At 50.1% G+C, this 16,453-nt stretch overlaps 1 protein-coding gene across 1 annotated transcript in view; it reads left to right on the plus strand.

The window, feature by feature from the left end:
- Window positions 1–4,231: 4,231 nt before the first annotated feature.
- Window positions 4,232–16,453, plus strand: part of Ubl3 (ubiquitin like 3) — a 43,898-nt gene continuing 31,676 nt past the window's right edge. Inside the window, exon 1 of the mRNA XM_051162854.1 lies at window positions 4,232–4,393. Coding sequence (XP_051018811.1) covers window positions 4,367–4,393 — 27 coding nt within the window. The 5' untranslated portion in view covers window positions 4,232–4,366. The remainder of the gene's footprint in view (window positions 4,394–16,453) is intronic.

The raw sequence follows: 16,453 nt of genomic DNA on the forward strand, positions 1-16,453 counted from the left end.
CTTTCATCCAGTCTCCTCGAAAAGACTCTTTTGTTTTGTTCTGTTCTGTTTTGTTGGGACAGAATTTCCTCTGTGTAGCCTTGGCTGTCCTGGACTCAGTTTGTAGGCCAGGCTGGCCTCGAACTCACAGAGATCCGCCTGCCTCAGCCACCCCAAGGGCTGGGCTTCCAAGAGTGTGTCCCCAAGGCCAGCTTCCTTGGGAAGACACTTAAAGAATGGCTCAGGGAAGAGAAGTGCTTTAGACCTTGCCACGGACCATCTCAGTTAGGTATAGGTCCTTGGGGTCGGGAGTTCTTGAAGCGCACACAGTGACCAATACTTACCCTTAAAAGGGAAAGAAAACATTTCACAGGCTACTGCACAGATGGACCTTGAAGATACTCGTGTCAAAGGAAACAGGTCATTGACAAAAAGACAAGCGCTTGTCCCTCACAGCAGGCTCTGAAGAGAGCTGAAAACAATTGTCTCAACAGAAAAGTAGGCAGTGGGGGAGGGGAGCTACAGTGATGCAGTGCAACAGTGATGAGTCGAGTCGTGGTCAGGATGGGTCTTCCAAAATGCTTGTGCTTAATGTCACAGCACTGTACAACTAAAATGGCTATGGAGCTAAGTTTTATCTATGTGTATTTTGCTGCTATTAAAAAAAACCAAAAACAAAAAAACTTGAACCAAGTGGTGACGGCCCACATCTCTAATCCCAGCACACCAGAGGCAGAGGCAGGTGGATCTTTGAGTTCGAGGATAACCTGGCCTGCAGAGTGAATTCCAGGACAGGCAAGGCCACACAGAGAAGCCCTGTCTCAACAAAAAACACAAACAAACAAAAAGCAAAACAAAACAACAACTGGGACTAGAGAGAGAGGTCCCAGTGGTTATGAACACTGGCTGCCCTTACGGAGAACCCAGACTCAGCTCCCAGGACCCGCATAGGGCGGCCCCAAGCTGCCTGGGACACCATATCCCGATGATCTGATGGCCTTGAATGGCCCCAAGGCTAGCCGCATGCACACACACGTGCACACACACACACACACACACACACACACACACACACAACTTAAAAGCTTTAAAAAGAACTTCTGAAGTCTACAACTCAGTAGTTTTTAGAATGTTCACAGTTTTGCAGACTTTTGCTTTGTTTTGTTTGAGGCAGCGTCTTGTTTGGGGACCTGTTGCCCTATAGCTGGGCCTGGCTGGCCTCAGACTCCTGGCAATCCCCTTGCCTCAGCCTCTAAGTGCTGCACTCACAGGCTTCTCTCAGCATTCCCAGCTGTGACCGTTGCCATAACCTCATTTTCTAAACAGTGACTTCCTCGCCCACATCACCCGGCCCACCCCCAGAGACCCCTTTCATCACTTTGAATTTGAACTTGTAGGAACTATCATTATTATTATTGTTTTTTTTTTTTTTTTTTTTGACAGGCCCACGGTGTCCCCATCGATTCTTAGAAGGGTCCCTGGAGGTTTTCAGATGAAGCTCCCCAGAAGAGATGCATGACTTTTTTTTCCCATATCAAAAATGCTGTGTCATCCTCCTGGTTGATGCTGACAACAGATCCGAGGCTCCCCCAGATATTACCCTTCCCTGCTGTGAGCCTGTAGGCTCCTTTCAGCAGCCCCTGGCCTCACTCTCCAGAGCGGTAAGCCAACGGTAAAGACCGCACAGCGGAGAAATCCCTGCGTGTTCATGATGCTCCTTCAAGCCTGAACTGTGTCAGAAATGGGTCCCGATGAGTTTTGCTGATAAAATAATATGCCAGCCTGTCTTGTTGCAGTGATCAGAAACGCAGTCAGGCCCAGTGCGTACGCCTGTGGAAGATGTGCATCCTGCGGAGGTCTTGGGTTCCAAGTAGGGGTCATTACATCCCTGGCAAAGGGGCTGGTGGGCATTTTCGCTTCCTTCTGCCAACTTCTGCTTCTTACCTTTCAGGAGCGCTTAGGTCTAGCAGAGTCATGGCCAGGGAAATCGAGAGGTGGGAGTAGGGGTGAGGGATGTCGGGGTGGGGGAGTAGGTGTGGCCTGGACTGTTATCTTGGTGGGTGTCTTTAAATGTTAACCCAGTATCCCTTCAGAATCTGCTGATGGATGGAAGATTTCTAGGAGAATTGATGGCGGGGAAGGGTCCTATGTTTATTAAACACAGAGAAAGAGAAACCACGTTAACACACAGAGGCTGTGGAAAATCATGGACCCCACAGATGCTGAGTTAAGAAAGCCTGGCTGGGGTGAGGCTCGGCCTCTGCTTCATCCTTACATTCATAGGCAGTCGGGTCTGGGGTATAGGCCCCGAGGAGTGCATGGAATTTCTTCAGCCAGGCCACTCAGGAGACAGGCAGGTCCTGTTAATTGTCCCGAGAGTTCCCATCCGGTGAGGAAAAACCTGACTGGGGAGGTGGTTGGGGGGAGCTCCCAGGGCATAGGGACAGCGTAGTTCACGTTTGAACTCTCAGCGGCCCGGCCGCTGCAGATCGCTTGCTTGGAACATTCGAGTGCCCAGAAAAGGAATGAATAGCCACAGTTCACGTGCTCACGTCAGAAGGCGTGCTGCTGTTTACAGCACGGTTCGTGTGGCACGCGTGAACTCATCCTCAATAGCACCCAGGCCTTTAGCCCTGGACCGTAGGTAGACTGTCTGGCAGGTGAGGTCACAGGACTGTAGGTGGGAGAAGCGGCATGGTGTGGAGACCGCCTTGCCAAGAGGCCTGCGGTATGAATAAGGATCACCTCACACCTGTGGTCTCTGTATTCTGAGCCTATATCCGTGGTAGGCATATATATGTGTGTGTGTGTGTGTGTGTATTTTTTTAAACTTGACTGTAATATCAGAATCCTATGGCCGCGTCCAACAGGGGCAGGGCTGGAAAGTGGGTGTGTCCACGTCAGCCTCTACGACCCACTTGGCATGACAGCACTATTGTTCCTAAATACAGTTTCGGATCATTTCAATAGTCGCTTAACGGCCCTAGGTCTTCAGGAAACACGTGTTCGAACACTGCCTCTGCCTCATGACAGCCTTGTTTCTGTTGAACTTCCGTGGCCTTATTGGAAATCAATGATTGCTTCTGCTCTTCAAACTGTCATGTTGAGGAGACCTAAAGATGAACTCACTCAGTAAAATGGTTTGAGATGGCAGGGTGCGAAGAACTTGCAATAATTGAGATCACCGTGTGCCCTATTTTAACTGTGTCTACCTAGTGCGCGCGGGGGGGGGGGGGATTTCTCCGTGCAAGGCGTTTTCCTCCTGCAATCCGCAGGATCACAGCCTTTGTGGACACAGGTAGGGCCTAACTCTTGGGCAGAGCGGCTAAACTGCGGCGAGACAGGGAGCTACCCTTTCCTAGCAACTGTTGCTATGCGGGGGCGCAGCATCCTGGCAGGCTAGGGCGCCCCGCGGCCCCTTCCCCTCACCGGCTCGAACTACATTTCCCATGATGTCCCGTTGTGACGTCGGACCGAGCGGGGGAGGGGGGGGCGCTATTCCCAAGTCGGCTCTTGGGCTCCGGCAGCCGCCGCCGCCGTCGCCGCCGCCATGTTGGGCTGAGGCGATGACAGGAGGCGGCCGGGGCGTGTGGGATTGAGAAGCGGAGGAGGCGGAGAGTCAGGGCTCTGACGGGGAGCACCCCACTCTCCGCTCCGGAAGACGCCGCCGCGGAAGGCAGCTAGGCGGAGGCGGCCGAGCCTGGACGCGATGCGGCCCGACCCGCGCGGCTGCGCCGAGGCGCCCGCGGCCTGAGCCCCCCGAAGCTGCGCTCGGTTCGGCTCGGTTCGGCCCCGCCCGGCTCGGTTCGGCTCGGCTCCGCTCGGCTCGGCTCCGCTCGGCTCGGCTCGGCGGCCGGCGAGGTCGATGCCCTTGAGCGCGGCTGCGCGCGGCCCGGCTGTGCGGCCCCGCGGCGCGCGCTGAGCCTCCCGGCGGCCCCGGCCGCCCTCAGCCCCGCGCTCGATGTGTAGCCACATAGTTATCTGTCCACTGGGTCGCCGGGGCTTTAAGGAGGACCTGAGTCGCGAGCGCGTGTGAATCACCGCCTGGGCCCGGGAAGGAGGACGGCGCATTTAACCCCCTCCCACCCCGCTCCATGTCCGTGTGTCACTCGGCTCCGTCCACCTGGCGCGGCGGGTCCTGGCGCTGCTGCTGGTGCTGCTGCTGCTGACGATCGGTTGCCCTCGCTCCTCTTGCCCTAGAGCCTCCTGGGCTTCCACGTAACTTCTACTTTTTTGTTGTTGTTGTTTTCTTTCGTTTTTGGAAAAGCTCAGCACGAACCGATCAGAACTGAAGGGTTTTCTTTTGCTTTTCCGAAGCTCCGGCACTTCTGCTCTTGTTTTTGTTTTGTTTTCTACGTAAACCTCTGGCCCACTCTCAAAAGGCAAGATGTCCAGTCATGTCCCGGCGGATATGGTAAGTCTACGATAAGTTCCGACGTTCGGATTGCTTTGTGGCTTCCAATCTGATTTAGTCCGAAATCGACGCCGGCGTCGGGGCTAAGGTTTCTGGGGCCGGGGGGGGGGGGCGGAAAGGGGGCGCTGCTGGAAAAGCCACCCACTTGGCTTTGGAGAAGTTGGCTCTTCTACCCCCCCCTTTTTTTTTTTTTTAAAGAAACACTGGTGTTTTTGAATGGTTTTGCTGCTGCCGCTTCTTTATTTTAAGCAACCAGGAGTCAGTGGTTCGCTTGTGTTTTCTAAGTCGCCGGAGGCAGGGAAATGCAGCCTGAAGAGGAGGAAATTCCTTCCGATTGCTAGAAGGCTCTGAAGGCTTGGGTTTAAACGCCTCGGGAAAAACGTCAGGGGCTGTGTGGGCAGAGCCGGGGACGGGCGTCGGGCTCGATTCCTTGGGCAGGAAGAGGCGATCTAGCGCAGTGACGGATAAGATCGCTCAGGCACACCTGATACCGTTCGGGGACACAGGCGCTCCTCTTTGGAAAAAGTCTTGCTGCGAGCCCTTCGAAACGTCTGCCTAAACAGCAGTGACAACCAGAGCTATTTAGATGTTTTTCAGTTCTAGGCTGATCACATAGGAGTCTTTTTTTTTTTTTTTTAAGATTGATAATTCAAGGTTTCGTGGTAACAAGTATTAAGCAGGGTTGCATTTTAGGTTCTTGTTTGCTTGTTGAAGCCAGTGAAACACGCTTTTTGAGCTTGGATCACTGGACGTAGAGAACTGGAAACAAAAAGTGCTCTTGTCCATTGAGGCTTCTGCTTCTAAAGGTTGGGCTGTGAGTGTGCTGGCTGACTGACAGCCACTGTATAGCCTTACAGTGCTGAGGGCTGGCTTTGTGCGAGTGTGAAGTGACACTTTGCACACCCGAGGGCAGACATAATGCCATTAACAGGAAGATGAATAATCCTGTTTATGAAAGAATCGGAGTTAATGTAATCACGCCCACTTATGTCAAGTTGACGTTTGAATGTATGTGCATTACAGTGCAAAACCAAAATTGAACTTCTCTAATGATTACATGTTTAAAGTGTCAAATATTTATATGAGGGAGGCTACCACTTAAAAGAAAAATGACCCTAAATTGTGTATTTTGACCTTGGTTTAAAGACGTTTTGTTTGTTTTTTTTCCACTTAATACTCTATTCAAATGCAAAGGAACCCCTGGGTCTGTCTCCTGGGCGGCCACCCCGCTCCGGGTCTGTCTCCTGGGCGGCCACCCCGCTCCGTGCAGCCTTGGCTTCCGGAGTCTTTAAACTCTGGCTCAGTCTTTCAGTCGCTCTTCCTTCTTGCTGTGCAGAGCGGGAGCAGCCTCTCGCCTGCCTGAGTGGACGCCACGGCTCCCCTTATGCTATTCTCCAAGTTGCCTGGAGCGGCTCAACACAGAACTGCAAATGCTTCCCCCCCTCCCCCGGGGGGATGAGTGATCTGTGGGCTCCGAGCCTCCGGCAGAGATGAGCCTCCATTTTACGTCGTCAGCACGGAGCAGGTTACACCCACCCGAGTGCCATCTATTCTGTCAGGAAGTTGTCATGAAGTAGGTGTGTGCCATTAAAGCAGTGCCACTACTTTCCTGAGGGCCAGGGGTAAAGACAGAATGGGATGTCAGGCATGAGGTGCACATTGGGGTGATTTGGGACATGCCATCTCTACCTGCTGTAAACTGTGCTAGGATTGGGAGACTGAAGTGGGGGCGAGGTTTTATTAATAGCTGCAATTACAAACTGTAACTACTTGCCTGCCTGAGACTGTGCCGAGGCCCCAATGACTCAGTGGTGCTTTGAGATCCCTGATTAAAGGTGATACGCAAGGGCAAAGTCGTGTTATGTAATGAACACAGCGCGCCGGAGGATGCTCGGCACAGGTGGGCTGTGCAGCCGCCAGCGCGGTGCTGGAGGAGGCGACTGTTGGGGAAGACCCTTACACCTCCACTTTCTGTTACTGAAATTTTAGTTTTCCTTCAGAAGTGTCTTTGTTGGATAAGTGGGAAGACTCCTCATATATATAACGAAATATCGGCTAGAAGTTGTTGATTTAATGCTTTATAGTTCAGCTCCTCATACCCAAACCTGACAATTTGAGGTTTGCCTTGGTGACTTACATGAGGACAGTTTACCACCTTTTGAATTTCAAAGCCATCTCTTCATTCCCACAGATGTTCCCACCAAGTGACATTTCCTGGCAGCCCGAGTCTGAATTGATTAGGATGTGAGCTGTCCCAGACCTCTGAAGTGGCGAGGCCAGAATCGCCTCTGTTAGGTGCTGTAATGTGAGCACCAAGTGCTGACAGCTCCTCTCCTTCACACCTTAATGGAGCTGTCCGCTAGGAACCTCCCACCCAGGGTGGGGGGTGGGCCTCTGATGCCTCTGATGTTAGAACCTCTGCCCTGCTTCATTCGCAGCAATCCCTTCCAGACGGATGGTAACTGCTAAATCAGTGGACAGTTGGGTGAAGTCGTCTTACGCCTATGGCTATGGTTGTGACTCGTTTCGCAACCCGTATTTTAAGCACTCGTTTTAGTTTTTAAGTAGAATTCATGATTAAATTTTACTTTTAAACATTAGGTATATTTTTGTTTTACTGTGAAGTTTTTATAATCCAAATTTAGAAGGACAAGGTGCCTCTGTGATAAACGCATTTGTTGCACCTTCTGTGAAATAATTTACAGGGAGCCTTCTTACCACTATTCTGCAGTGAGCACACACTCCCCGTGCAGCCGTATTGACAGGGGTGCTGCTGCTTTTCTTTCTTAACGGTGATTGAGTTGGAAGTACACTTTCTAGTACCTCTGTGTAGCATCCTGGGGGGGGGGGATTGAAAGTAACGGAGCAGAATTTCATTATCGTGCATCACATTTAAATGGCTAATTTCCCTTAAGTTTTTAAAAACTGAGTTGACTGTGGAGTTCCTTAGGCAGTAGCCGTTGTTTGTGTAGTGACACGTGCATATTGTGAGAGAGGACTGGGTGGGAGGAGGGAGGGAGGGGGTCAGGTGAAGGTGATTGATGACCTCACTCTGGACTGGGAAAGGTGTGCTGTGTTCATAAAAAGTGTTTCTTCCTTTAGGAGACCACTTAGGACTTTGACTAGAATTGTACTTTATAGCTTTATGACCTATTACTTAAAAAAAAAAAAAAAAAACCAAAAAAAAAAAAAAAAAACAAACCTAACTGCAAACCACCTGAGAGCAGTTGTGGTGGCGCACACCTTTAATCCAGTTCTCTGGAGGCAAAGGCAGGCGGATCCTGTGAGTTCGAGGACAGCCTGGCCTGCATAGTGAGGCTTAGGCCAGCTAGGGCTGTATAGTGAGGCCCTGTCTCAAAAACAGAAAGGAAAAGAAACTGCGGAAGAAGCTGTGTGAGCACAGTGGGCGCACACTGTCACCTAAAGCCGCTGGGACTCTGCTGTTAGGTCGATCAACAGTTTGTAGTCTGGTTGACAAGAGGTACGGTGGCCATTGGTTTTGTCAGTACACTTCATGCGCTAAACAGAGCACTTTAATTGTAATGCTTGGCTTGTTTCTTCCATTCATGAAAGAAATATTTTTGGAGCCCTCTAGTGGGCAGGAAATACTAAATTTCCTTTCAGTCTGAACCTTGATCAGCTCCCTAAGTTAAAGTAAAATGCTGTGTGGGGAGCTGTGCCAGAACAGAACAAGGTTTTTGTGTGTGTGTGTGTGTGTGTGTGTGTGTGTGTGTGTAGGTGAAGTGTCCCGAGATAAAACGCCAGATTCCTTCCTTTCCTGCAGCACCTTATCTCTCTCCTGCCACACACATTGCTCTTTCCGGTCGAAGCTGGGAGATTATGTACTGCTTGCCCGTCTGTGTGACTGGACCATTGCGCAGCAAGCCACATCTCCCTCTGGAGCTGCTTCCGTCTGGGTGGCTTTGCTTGGCTGTCCTGCTGTCCGCTGTTTGAGCTGGAGTGGGTTTAGTCTGTCCGAGGCCCAGGCGCACTTCCCTTTCTGCGTCCCCTTTCTCAGTGATCCTCTTGGGGAGGCGAGGGACGGTGTCCTGGGTTTGTACGTCTTCCATGCTTTCTAAGCTGTGTTGTACAACTGCTGAGAGCTGTGTTGGCCTGCGGAGTGGTGTTCTGTGCCTGCTCCTTAGAGAAGAGTAAAGTAGATGGCAAGTTTGTGCTGTCTGCTTTGAGTCTGGGAAACATGCTGTTAAATACCAAAGCTTGGCTCTCCTCATGGTTCTGATGCATGGTGCTGGCTCCGCTAGTCTTCGTAACACAGAATGCGTATGCGCTCTGATTTCTTCTCCTTTCTCTTGGAAGAAGAAATTGAAGTAACTTCAATTCATTACAACCTGGGCAGGCGGACACCCTGGGTTGTTTTGAACTGGTGACTTTTCCCAGTTCACGAAGGCTGTGTTTCGAAACAGGCCAGTGTGATCGGCTGGCTTCACACTAGTCATACTCCTGCCTCAGTCTGAGTGCTGTGATTACAGTGTGGGGCACAAGCCTATCCAGTGAAGGCCAACATTTGAATGATGTCTGTTCTGTCCCGAGTTTCCTGTGTGAGTGTAATGGCAAACTTATGTTGGCCCGTGGTGTGGGTGAGCTCCCTCTCCCCCCACCTCCTGCCATCTAGATCACTGATTGGCACTTGCTGAGAGAGGTGTCAGAGCCCCAGATGCAGGCAGCCCCACTGGGAAGCACAGATGCCCAGAGGCTGTGTGATTGACGCATTAATGCTGCTGACCTAGTACTGAGAGGATGGGTCTAGGTTTACTCGAAGATTTGAAATCCCCAGTGTACCTGCTGCTCCCAAGAGTGTGCTTAAATATTGCCTCTCTGTTGAAAGGGCTTTTGGGCAAAGAGTTCCAGCGAAATTTGACTCATCAGAAGCAAAAGGCAAAAGTAGTTTGCAAAAAAGATACAACAAGAAAAGTTAAATTGTATTGTTTCCTTAGGTGGATAGCGTCTAGTATAAACACAGTTGGTAATGGAGTGGGTGTAGGTGGTGTATTCTGCTGGGGTCTGCCTGTCTGTGAGCTAGGGTTGCCAAGGACAGCTCTTAAAACAATGCCAACAATCCCATGCAAAGGGAGACTGCGGCAGGTGTCCACCATAGGCTTGAACCCAGCCTCTCTATGAGAGCTTGTCTCCAAAAATAAATAAATAAATACAAAAACAAAAACAAAAAAACCCACCACCAACAACAAATGAAGTGACAGTAACAGAGGAAGAAAAAAAATCAGTCAAAATAAGCTTTCCTTCCTCCACTGGAAAAACCAAGGTTTCAAGAACCAGAGAGGTGTGTGCAGAAACAGCACACATAGTGATGCTAGTATTTTCAGTGACTGCCAGATTAAAACAGATTGGTATTCAGTTCATCGGTAGAGTAAACCAGGCATTTTGCCCTTTCGCTTTGTTGCATCTGTGTGGTGGGATGGATGGATGGGTGGATGGATGGATGTACACGTGTTACACGTCTGCATGCAATGGCGTGGTGCAGACGCCAGTGCACTGAGTGACCACGCTTCCTGGGTGTTTAGCTGGTATACGGTACATAGTTTTTCTGGAGTTGGTGTGCCTGCCTGCTCTTCTCTGTTTGTGGTTACTGAATGTACTTTGCAGGGGATATAAAAATGAAGCTTTCCATGGGGTAATTCACAGTAGGGAAGAGCAGATGGTGTCTGAGCAGGCTGTCTACGAGTCTGTCTTCACCAAAGTCCAGTGCCCTGTGACGTCGTCTCCAGCTCACGGTTGCCTGGTGCTCTGTACATTAGCCAGTTTACTGTCTGGCTCTTGGCTGTATTTTAGAGATAAATGGAGTTGTTGATGTTGGAGCCAATAGTCTCCCTATCTTGTTGAAGCTAGCTTCAACCTCCTGACTCCAGAGATCCTCCCCCTCAGCTTCTCCAGAAGCTGAGACTGCAGGAGACGTTCTTGGTAACATAGGGCTAGGAACATGAGGTGAAAGGTACAGTTACAGCTCTTGCTTTCTTTTGAGTCTGTGGAGAACTTGAGCTTGCTTCATACTTGCTGTTTACTAGGTGAATTCTTGCCATTTTTCGTGGTAGCATGTTATTTATCGAGACCTTGCACGTGGATACAGTTGTACTTGTGAAGAAATTGTGCATGCCTGCCTGGGAAAGATCACATGCATAGTGAAAGAATTTAGGCTTCCCTCTTGTAGCTAGGACCCTGCTTAAGGAACTCCAGAGTCTCTGGAAAGGGGGCAGGGCCTGGGCTTGTCTGTGCCTGACAAATTCAATACCAGTGGAGATTTCAGGGTTGAATGTCCATGCACGAAGCGGGGTAGGTTAGTAACCAGGTTTCCACAGCCTGCTCAGGTGGCAGAGGACATGAAGGGGAGACAGTGTGCGAAAGTAGGAATCCCTTCGGGAGAAGGAGATCCTTGTCATTTTGAGTTGTAGTGCAGCTTTGGTCTTCTGTTGGCGCCTCTGCGCCTCTCACCCCCGACAGTGAGATTATCAGTAGAGTTGTGCTACCTGCTTTCACCCCAAGTTCAGAGAGAATGAGAAACTCGAAGTCTCATAGCCAGGAGCACTGAGCCAATGGGGTTGGGTCTGCTGGTATGGTGACAGGCCTTCTGAGCCCCCTGCCCAGCAGCCAGACACCGCTGAGCCGCCCACTGCCGCCCTCAGACTCCTTCCCAGGCCTTCCAGTCCCTGTTGGTTGATGAGCTGCGATGACACCCAGGTTACGCAGCTTTGCAGCCTGCTCGGGGACCTGAGATTGACATGGTGTTATCGACGCCTGCTGCGTCCCTCTACGTGTGTGTCGGTGCACATGGGAAGTGCTGAGTGCGCCCGGGCCGTGTGCTTCTGTCCTCGCGCTAAGGCCGCCTGTCTGCACGGTCGACGGCTTGCGGTTTCGTTTGTGGAAAGGCTTGGTTAGTGATTTTAATTACTTGTACAGATCTTTGGCAGATCTAGGTGTCAAGGTTACATTGACCTCATAAGATGATGTGGGAAGCGTTTGAGTTTAGGGAAGAGTTGGTGGTGTTGCTTTCATTTCATCCGTAAGTGTTCCGGGGGACACACTAGCAGTCATCTGGGGTACCCTGCTGTTTCCTGAGCACCTGCAGGACTCTGCACCCTTACTTTGCTTTATCAGGGCTCTGGCAGGTCACCTCAATGCCACCTCGCCCAGAATTTTTTCGGTGTTCTGGTCATTTTGATGACCTCTGCTTTTATAGCCCATCTGCTTCTGGGTAACTTGTGTCTCCTTATCTCAGTGATTTCAGGAAGCAATTTCAAGTTCATTTTCTGCCAGCTTCTATTTTATCTTTTCCTTTCTACTTTAACAGAACTTAACTTGCTATTCTTAAGTCATTCATTCATTGTTGGCCGTCCCATTTTAGAACATGCAGCCGCTTGTGTGGGAAATCTCCATCTAAACACAAATTTAGCTAGGTCACACAGCTTAGTCTGTTTTTTGTATTACCATTTAATTCATAACATTTTTACATTTCAAAAACTGATTCAGAATGCTTTGAGCTTTCCCTGCAGTGTCCCTGGTGACCTGTGGGTTACCTACAGATGTGTCACACAGCATTAAGCATCAGGGACCAACTACTTTGTTATTGACGCCATTCCTGCCGCTGTTACCTGGGGCTGTTTGTCCTGTGACTTCACAGATGGCTTGTCATTGAGACCAACCTGCTTTACAGCTTTGGACACCTGGGCGTGATGTACCATCCGTATCAACTAAGTCACTCTGATTAGTCATGCTCAATCTACAATTGACTGGCTTTGCCTTTGTGACAGGGGTTCGTGCTCGTGTGTGTGTGTGTGTGTGTGTGTGTGTGTGTGTGTGTGTGTGTGTGTGTATGTATGTACGTACGCGCGCGCAGTTGGAAGGAATGCATTACAGTTTCCAGGTCTGTGCTGATGGCATGGTCATTCAGTTCTCTCAGGTCCCGCCCCACATGCAGCTGCCTTACAGAATGATCCGTGGGTGACCTGTCCTCCTATTGGAGCCATCTACTTACAGCCTTTGCCATCTTGTCGCTTTCATCCTCTGCCTCTTTGGCTTTCTTCGGCCTTGAAATGGCCTGAGTGTCATCCCCTGGGCTCTGCTGTTGGAGCCTGTTGCATCCTCTGGGGCACTTGTCCACTGCCACCATCAGTCCTTCCTGTTTCCTGCGTGCTTTTGGCACCGTGAAGTACTTACTCTGTACACTCCTTAGTGTGCTTGTGCTCAGTCCTCTTCCTGTCTTCACTGCTCACACCAGAGGTGGCCGTGCTCTCTGCCTTGCTTGGGCCTGGCTTACTGCCTTCCCGCCCAGGAGAACTCAAGGCCTTTACTACGTCCTAGTCCCACCCACTCCTCTTTAACTCTTTACTTTGTTTTATTTTATTTTTAAAAGTGTACTTATTTATTATGTATATAATGTTCTGCCTGCATGTGTGACTGCCCATGACAAGAGGGCATCAGATCTCACTATAGATGGCTGTGAGCCACCATGTGGTTGCTGGGAATTGAACTCAGGACCTCTGGAAGAGCAGCCAGTGCTGAGTCATCTCTCCAGCCCCCTTTGCTTTAATTTAAACCCAAAGACATCATCGTTGTTGAAATAACAGGAACAGTGGTAATAGCCATTTAGAAAGTCAGTACTTAAACTACTCCAGCAGTGGTACTCTGGGATCTTCACTGTTCTGTTTTTTTTTTTGTTTTTTTTTTTCTTTCTTTCTATATGACTACTGCGTTTGCGTCTGGGGGATTTTCCTTTCCCGTAAAGAACTGTCTCAGTGTTGCTTTTAGTGATCAAGTATCCTGGTATTGAAGTCTGTGTCCCTGCAAACTTCACCCGTAGGCTCTGTAGCTCGAGTGCCCTTGAGGTAGTTGCCAGTGCGTGTGGCCTCAGTCAGCCTTCCTGCCCTCCTCCCTGTGTGGCCAGTGCTGCGTTCAGTTGCCTGTGAGATTATTATTTGGCTTTTGTGTGATTTGTATAGAGCCGTTTCTGGTAGTTATTTTGCAGTTTGTAGATGCCTTCCTTGAGTTAGCCTTTGACTTGCCACCTTTTGTCACTTGGAAACTTTGCTAGTGTGTGCTGCCGTTTTGCTTCTGAGACAGTCTTTTTCTGTTGCTTTAGCTAGGCTTCAATGCGTGCTGCCCCATCCCTGGGTGCTGGGTTTGTGCAGGCATGCCTCTAGTAAGTGTGCCTGTGTTTCCTTGTCATCTTCCCCTTGTAGACTTGAGATATGTGTGACTTAGGTCATGTCATAGTCTCATTGTTTGGTTTTATTTGTTTTCCACCCCTCTGTGTCGGTTTGGATAGTTTCTGCCAACCTGTCTTCTGGCTCACTGACCTTCTCTCCAATACCCAACTCCTGAGCTTTATCTCTGACACCCTAAAGCACGTGTACGGTGTCTCTCTCGATGTGCTTGTGTTTTCTTGGGCGCATCACCCGTGGCTGGGAAATGCTTTTTGTCTCTTGTTTTCCATTATCTGGTTATTTTCTCTTGGGTTGTGATGAGAAGTCAGAAGCTGTGCGTGGCAGTGGCAGTGGCAGTCTACCTCTCCAAGCAGGAGCTCACTCTCGCTCTGCAGCCAGAGACTGCCTCTCCCGCAGGCTCCTCTGTGACTGGGCCTGTCACCTCATTCTGAAAGCCTCCCTTCTGCTGTGTGGCCCTGTTAAGGTCTCGTTGACGCTTGATGTGTTTACCAAGATGTCTCGCCTTGGTAAGGTCTGGATTAGGGTATAGTGAGGCTAGCTAGAAGAGAGCCTGCTTCAGCCTGTTCCTGGCCTCTTTAAAGGGGCTTTCCCAGCTCTTAGCTGCAGTGAGTGATTCAGCACATGCCTTGCAAAGGTCGAGTGGGTGTCAGGCTTGCCACTCTGAGGGTCCCTTTTACCCGGGCCCCCAATCCCTGCCTCCTGTGGTAGTACAGAATCCCAGGGTTCATCTTTGTAGGCCAGGGAGATGGATTACACTCTCACTGGCACCTTTCCTAGGCATTGGCGACTGCCCAAAGAGGATGGCATCTTCCCATGCCCTTGCTGCTGCCTCCTCTCTGCATCCTCAGAGAGCTAGAGGGTCAGGGACGGGATGCTCAGAGCGTGTTGTAGGCGGGATTCAGTGGAAAGCCAACATGTGATGTCAGCAGTCCCTCCACTGTGCCTTTTAAGTTTTGCTGTGCTTCAGCTGTTTACTACTAATTTAAAGTGATCTCATTTTTTCCTACAAGTCTCTTAAGTCAGTTCCCTTCGTTGTCCTCACCGCCTTCAGCCCCGTGAGCCGCTTTTCTGTTACTGTGTGCTTGCACCCTTCCTCCAGGTTTGCTTTTTGAAAGCCTCTCTCAGAAGGCTTCATTCACAGGCTAATGGAAGCAGGCTCCCAGCCAGGGAAGCATTCGGGCTTGGGCAGTTTAGGTTACAGTCCTGTCCCGTGGCCTGCAGTTGCCCTGCGTGCCCACAAATCCTCCCCTTTCCTCACTGCGGTCCAGCCTTCCCTTTCTGCCTGAAACGCCTCTCCTTTGCTTTGCAGTGTTAGTTCCTCTGTGCTGTGTGTAGTGTGACCAGGCATCACATGCAGTCCCTCACTTAGTACACCACAGGCTGTGAGCAACAACAGAGACAGTCGGTCAGAGCTTCTCCTTAGCCAGACAAGAAAAAACGCCAGCGTGGCAGGATGGGTTTTCCTGTCCCTATAAAGAACTAACCTCTGTCCAGATGCCGATGGTTCAGGGAGATGTCAGCGACAGCCACAGCATCACTTGCTGAGCAAGGCTGCATGAACCTCAGAGAAGGAGGTTTAGGAGTTGATAAAGGGTGGGAGTGTCCCTCACTGCTCTAGAATTCCGAGTAGGCACACAGAAGCAGTTGCTCTTGTAAATTCTAGCAGCTGGAAGTATTGCTGTTTCCCTCCCAGACAAAGTGTCCACTCTTTCTCTTTTTTCTTTTCTTTTCTTTTTTTCCTTTCTTTTCTTTTCTGACACAGAGTTTCTCTGTGTAGCCCTGGCTGTTGTGGACTCACTTTGTAGACCAGGCTGTCCTCTAACTCACAGAGATCCTCCTGTCTCTGTCTCCCGAATGCTAGGATTAAAGGTGTGCACCACCATGCCTGCCTTGCTCAAAGCGTTCACTCTTTGAGGACGGAGATGACTTCTCTTTTTGTGTCCCTGCCTGTGTGTAGCACAGAACCTGGCACAGTACTGTTGATCCCAAAGATTCAGGAGGAAAGACCACCAACCCAAGCCATCGCAAGCACTTAATTAGAGCAAGCTTTTTTTTTTGCGTACACGGGCTGCCTCCTCTAAGGCAGGGTTCCCGAAGTCAGCATTGGATGTGAGGAAGACAAGGTTTTTATAGCTCAAGGGAAGTAGCGGGTTCCAACAGAGGGATTTGGCAGCTAAAAAGCTAGCCCAGTACCTAGCACAGCAAGGACTCAAAAATGTTGACTAGTCCTGTAGCTCTGTGAGGTGAGCTAGCCACTAGTCATCTGAGACTGTTGAGGATTTCTAGTGTGACAGAGGACTGTACTTAACTAAAGTAGAAATAGGTACCTGGCACTGGTGGCTACTTGGTTGGACAGGGTAGCAATACACAATTAACTGTGTCAATGAAGTGAACGAACCTCTGTGCCTTTAAAAGTGTGTGTGTGTGTGTGTGTGTGTGTGTGTGTTTATAGGTGTGCATGCATGCACATGTGGAGACTTCCTCAGTCTCTATGTTAGCTTTGAAAACTGGGCTTTTCACTGACCTTGAAGCTCATCCGTTGGCTGCACTGGTTAGCCAATGAGCTCTAGGGAGTGGCCCATCTGTTCCCCACCCCCAAGTAATGGAGTTACAGATTCATGCTGCTGTGCACAGCTTTTACACAGCTGTGGAGGCTCCAAACACAGGCCCTCCTGTGTACATGGCTGAGCCATTTCCCCCTGAGCAAGTGAAATGTTGTTTCTTGTTAAAGTCTACACACCCAGGGAATGATGTGTTTACTGAACATTGGTCTTGCCCTCTGAGGAGCCATGGCACAGGAAGAGGGCAAGTGGCTCTTCATCACGCAGGGAAACAAAAAGGGGGAAAGTGTCGTCCTAAATCTTTA

The sequence above is a fragment of the Acomys russatus genome, chromosome 19 (assembly GCF_903995435.1).
Source record: "Acomys russatus chromosome 19, mAcoRus1.1, whole genome shotgun sequence".
Lineage (NCBI taxonomy): Eukaryota > Metazoa > Chordata > Mammalia > Rodentia > Muridae > Acomys > Acomys russatus.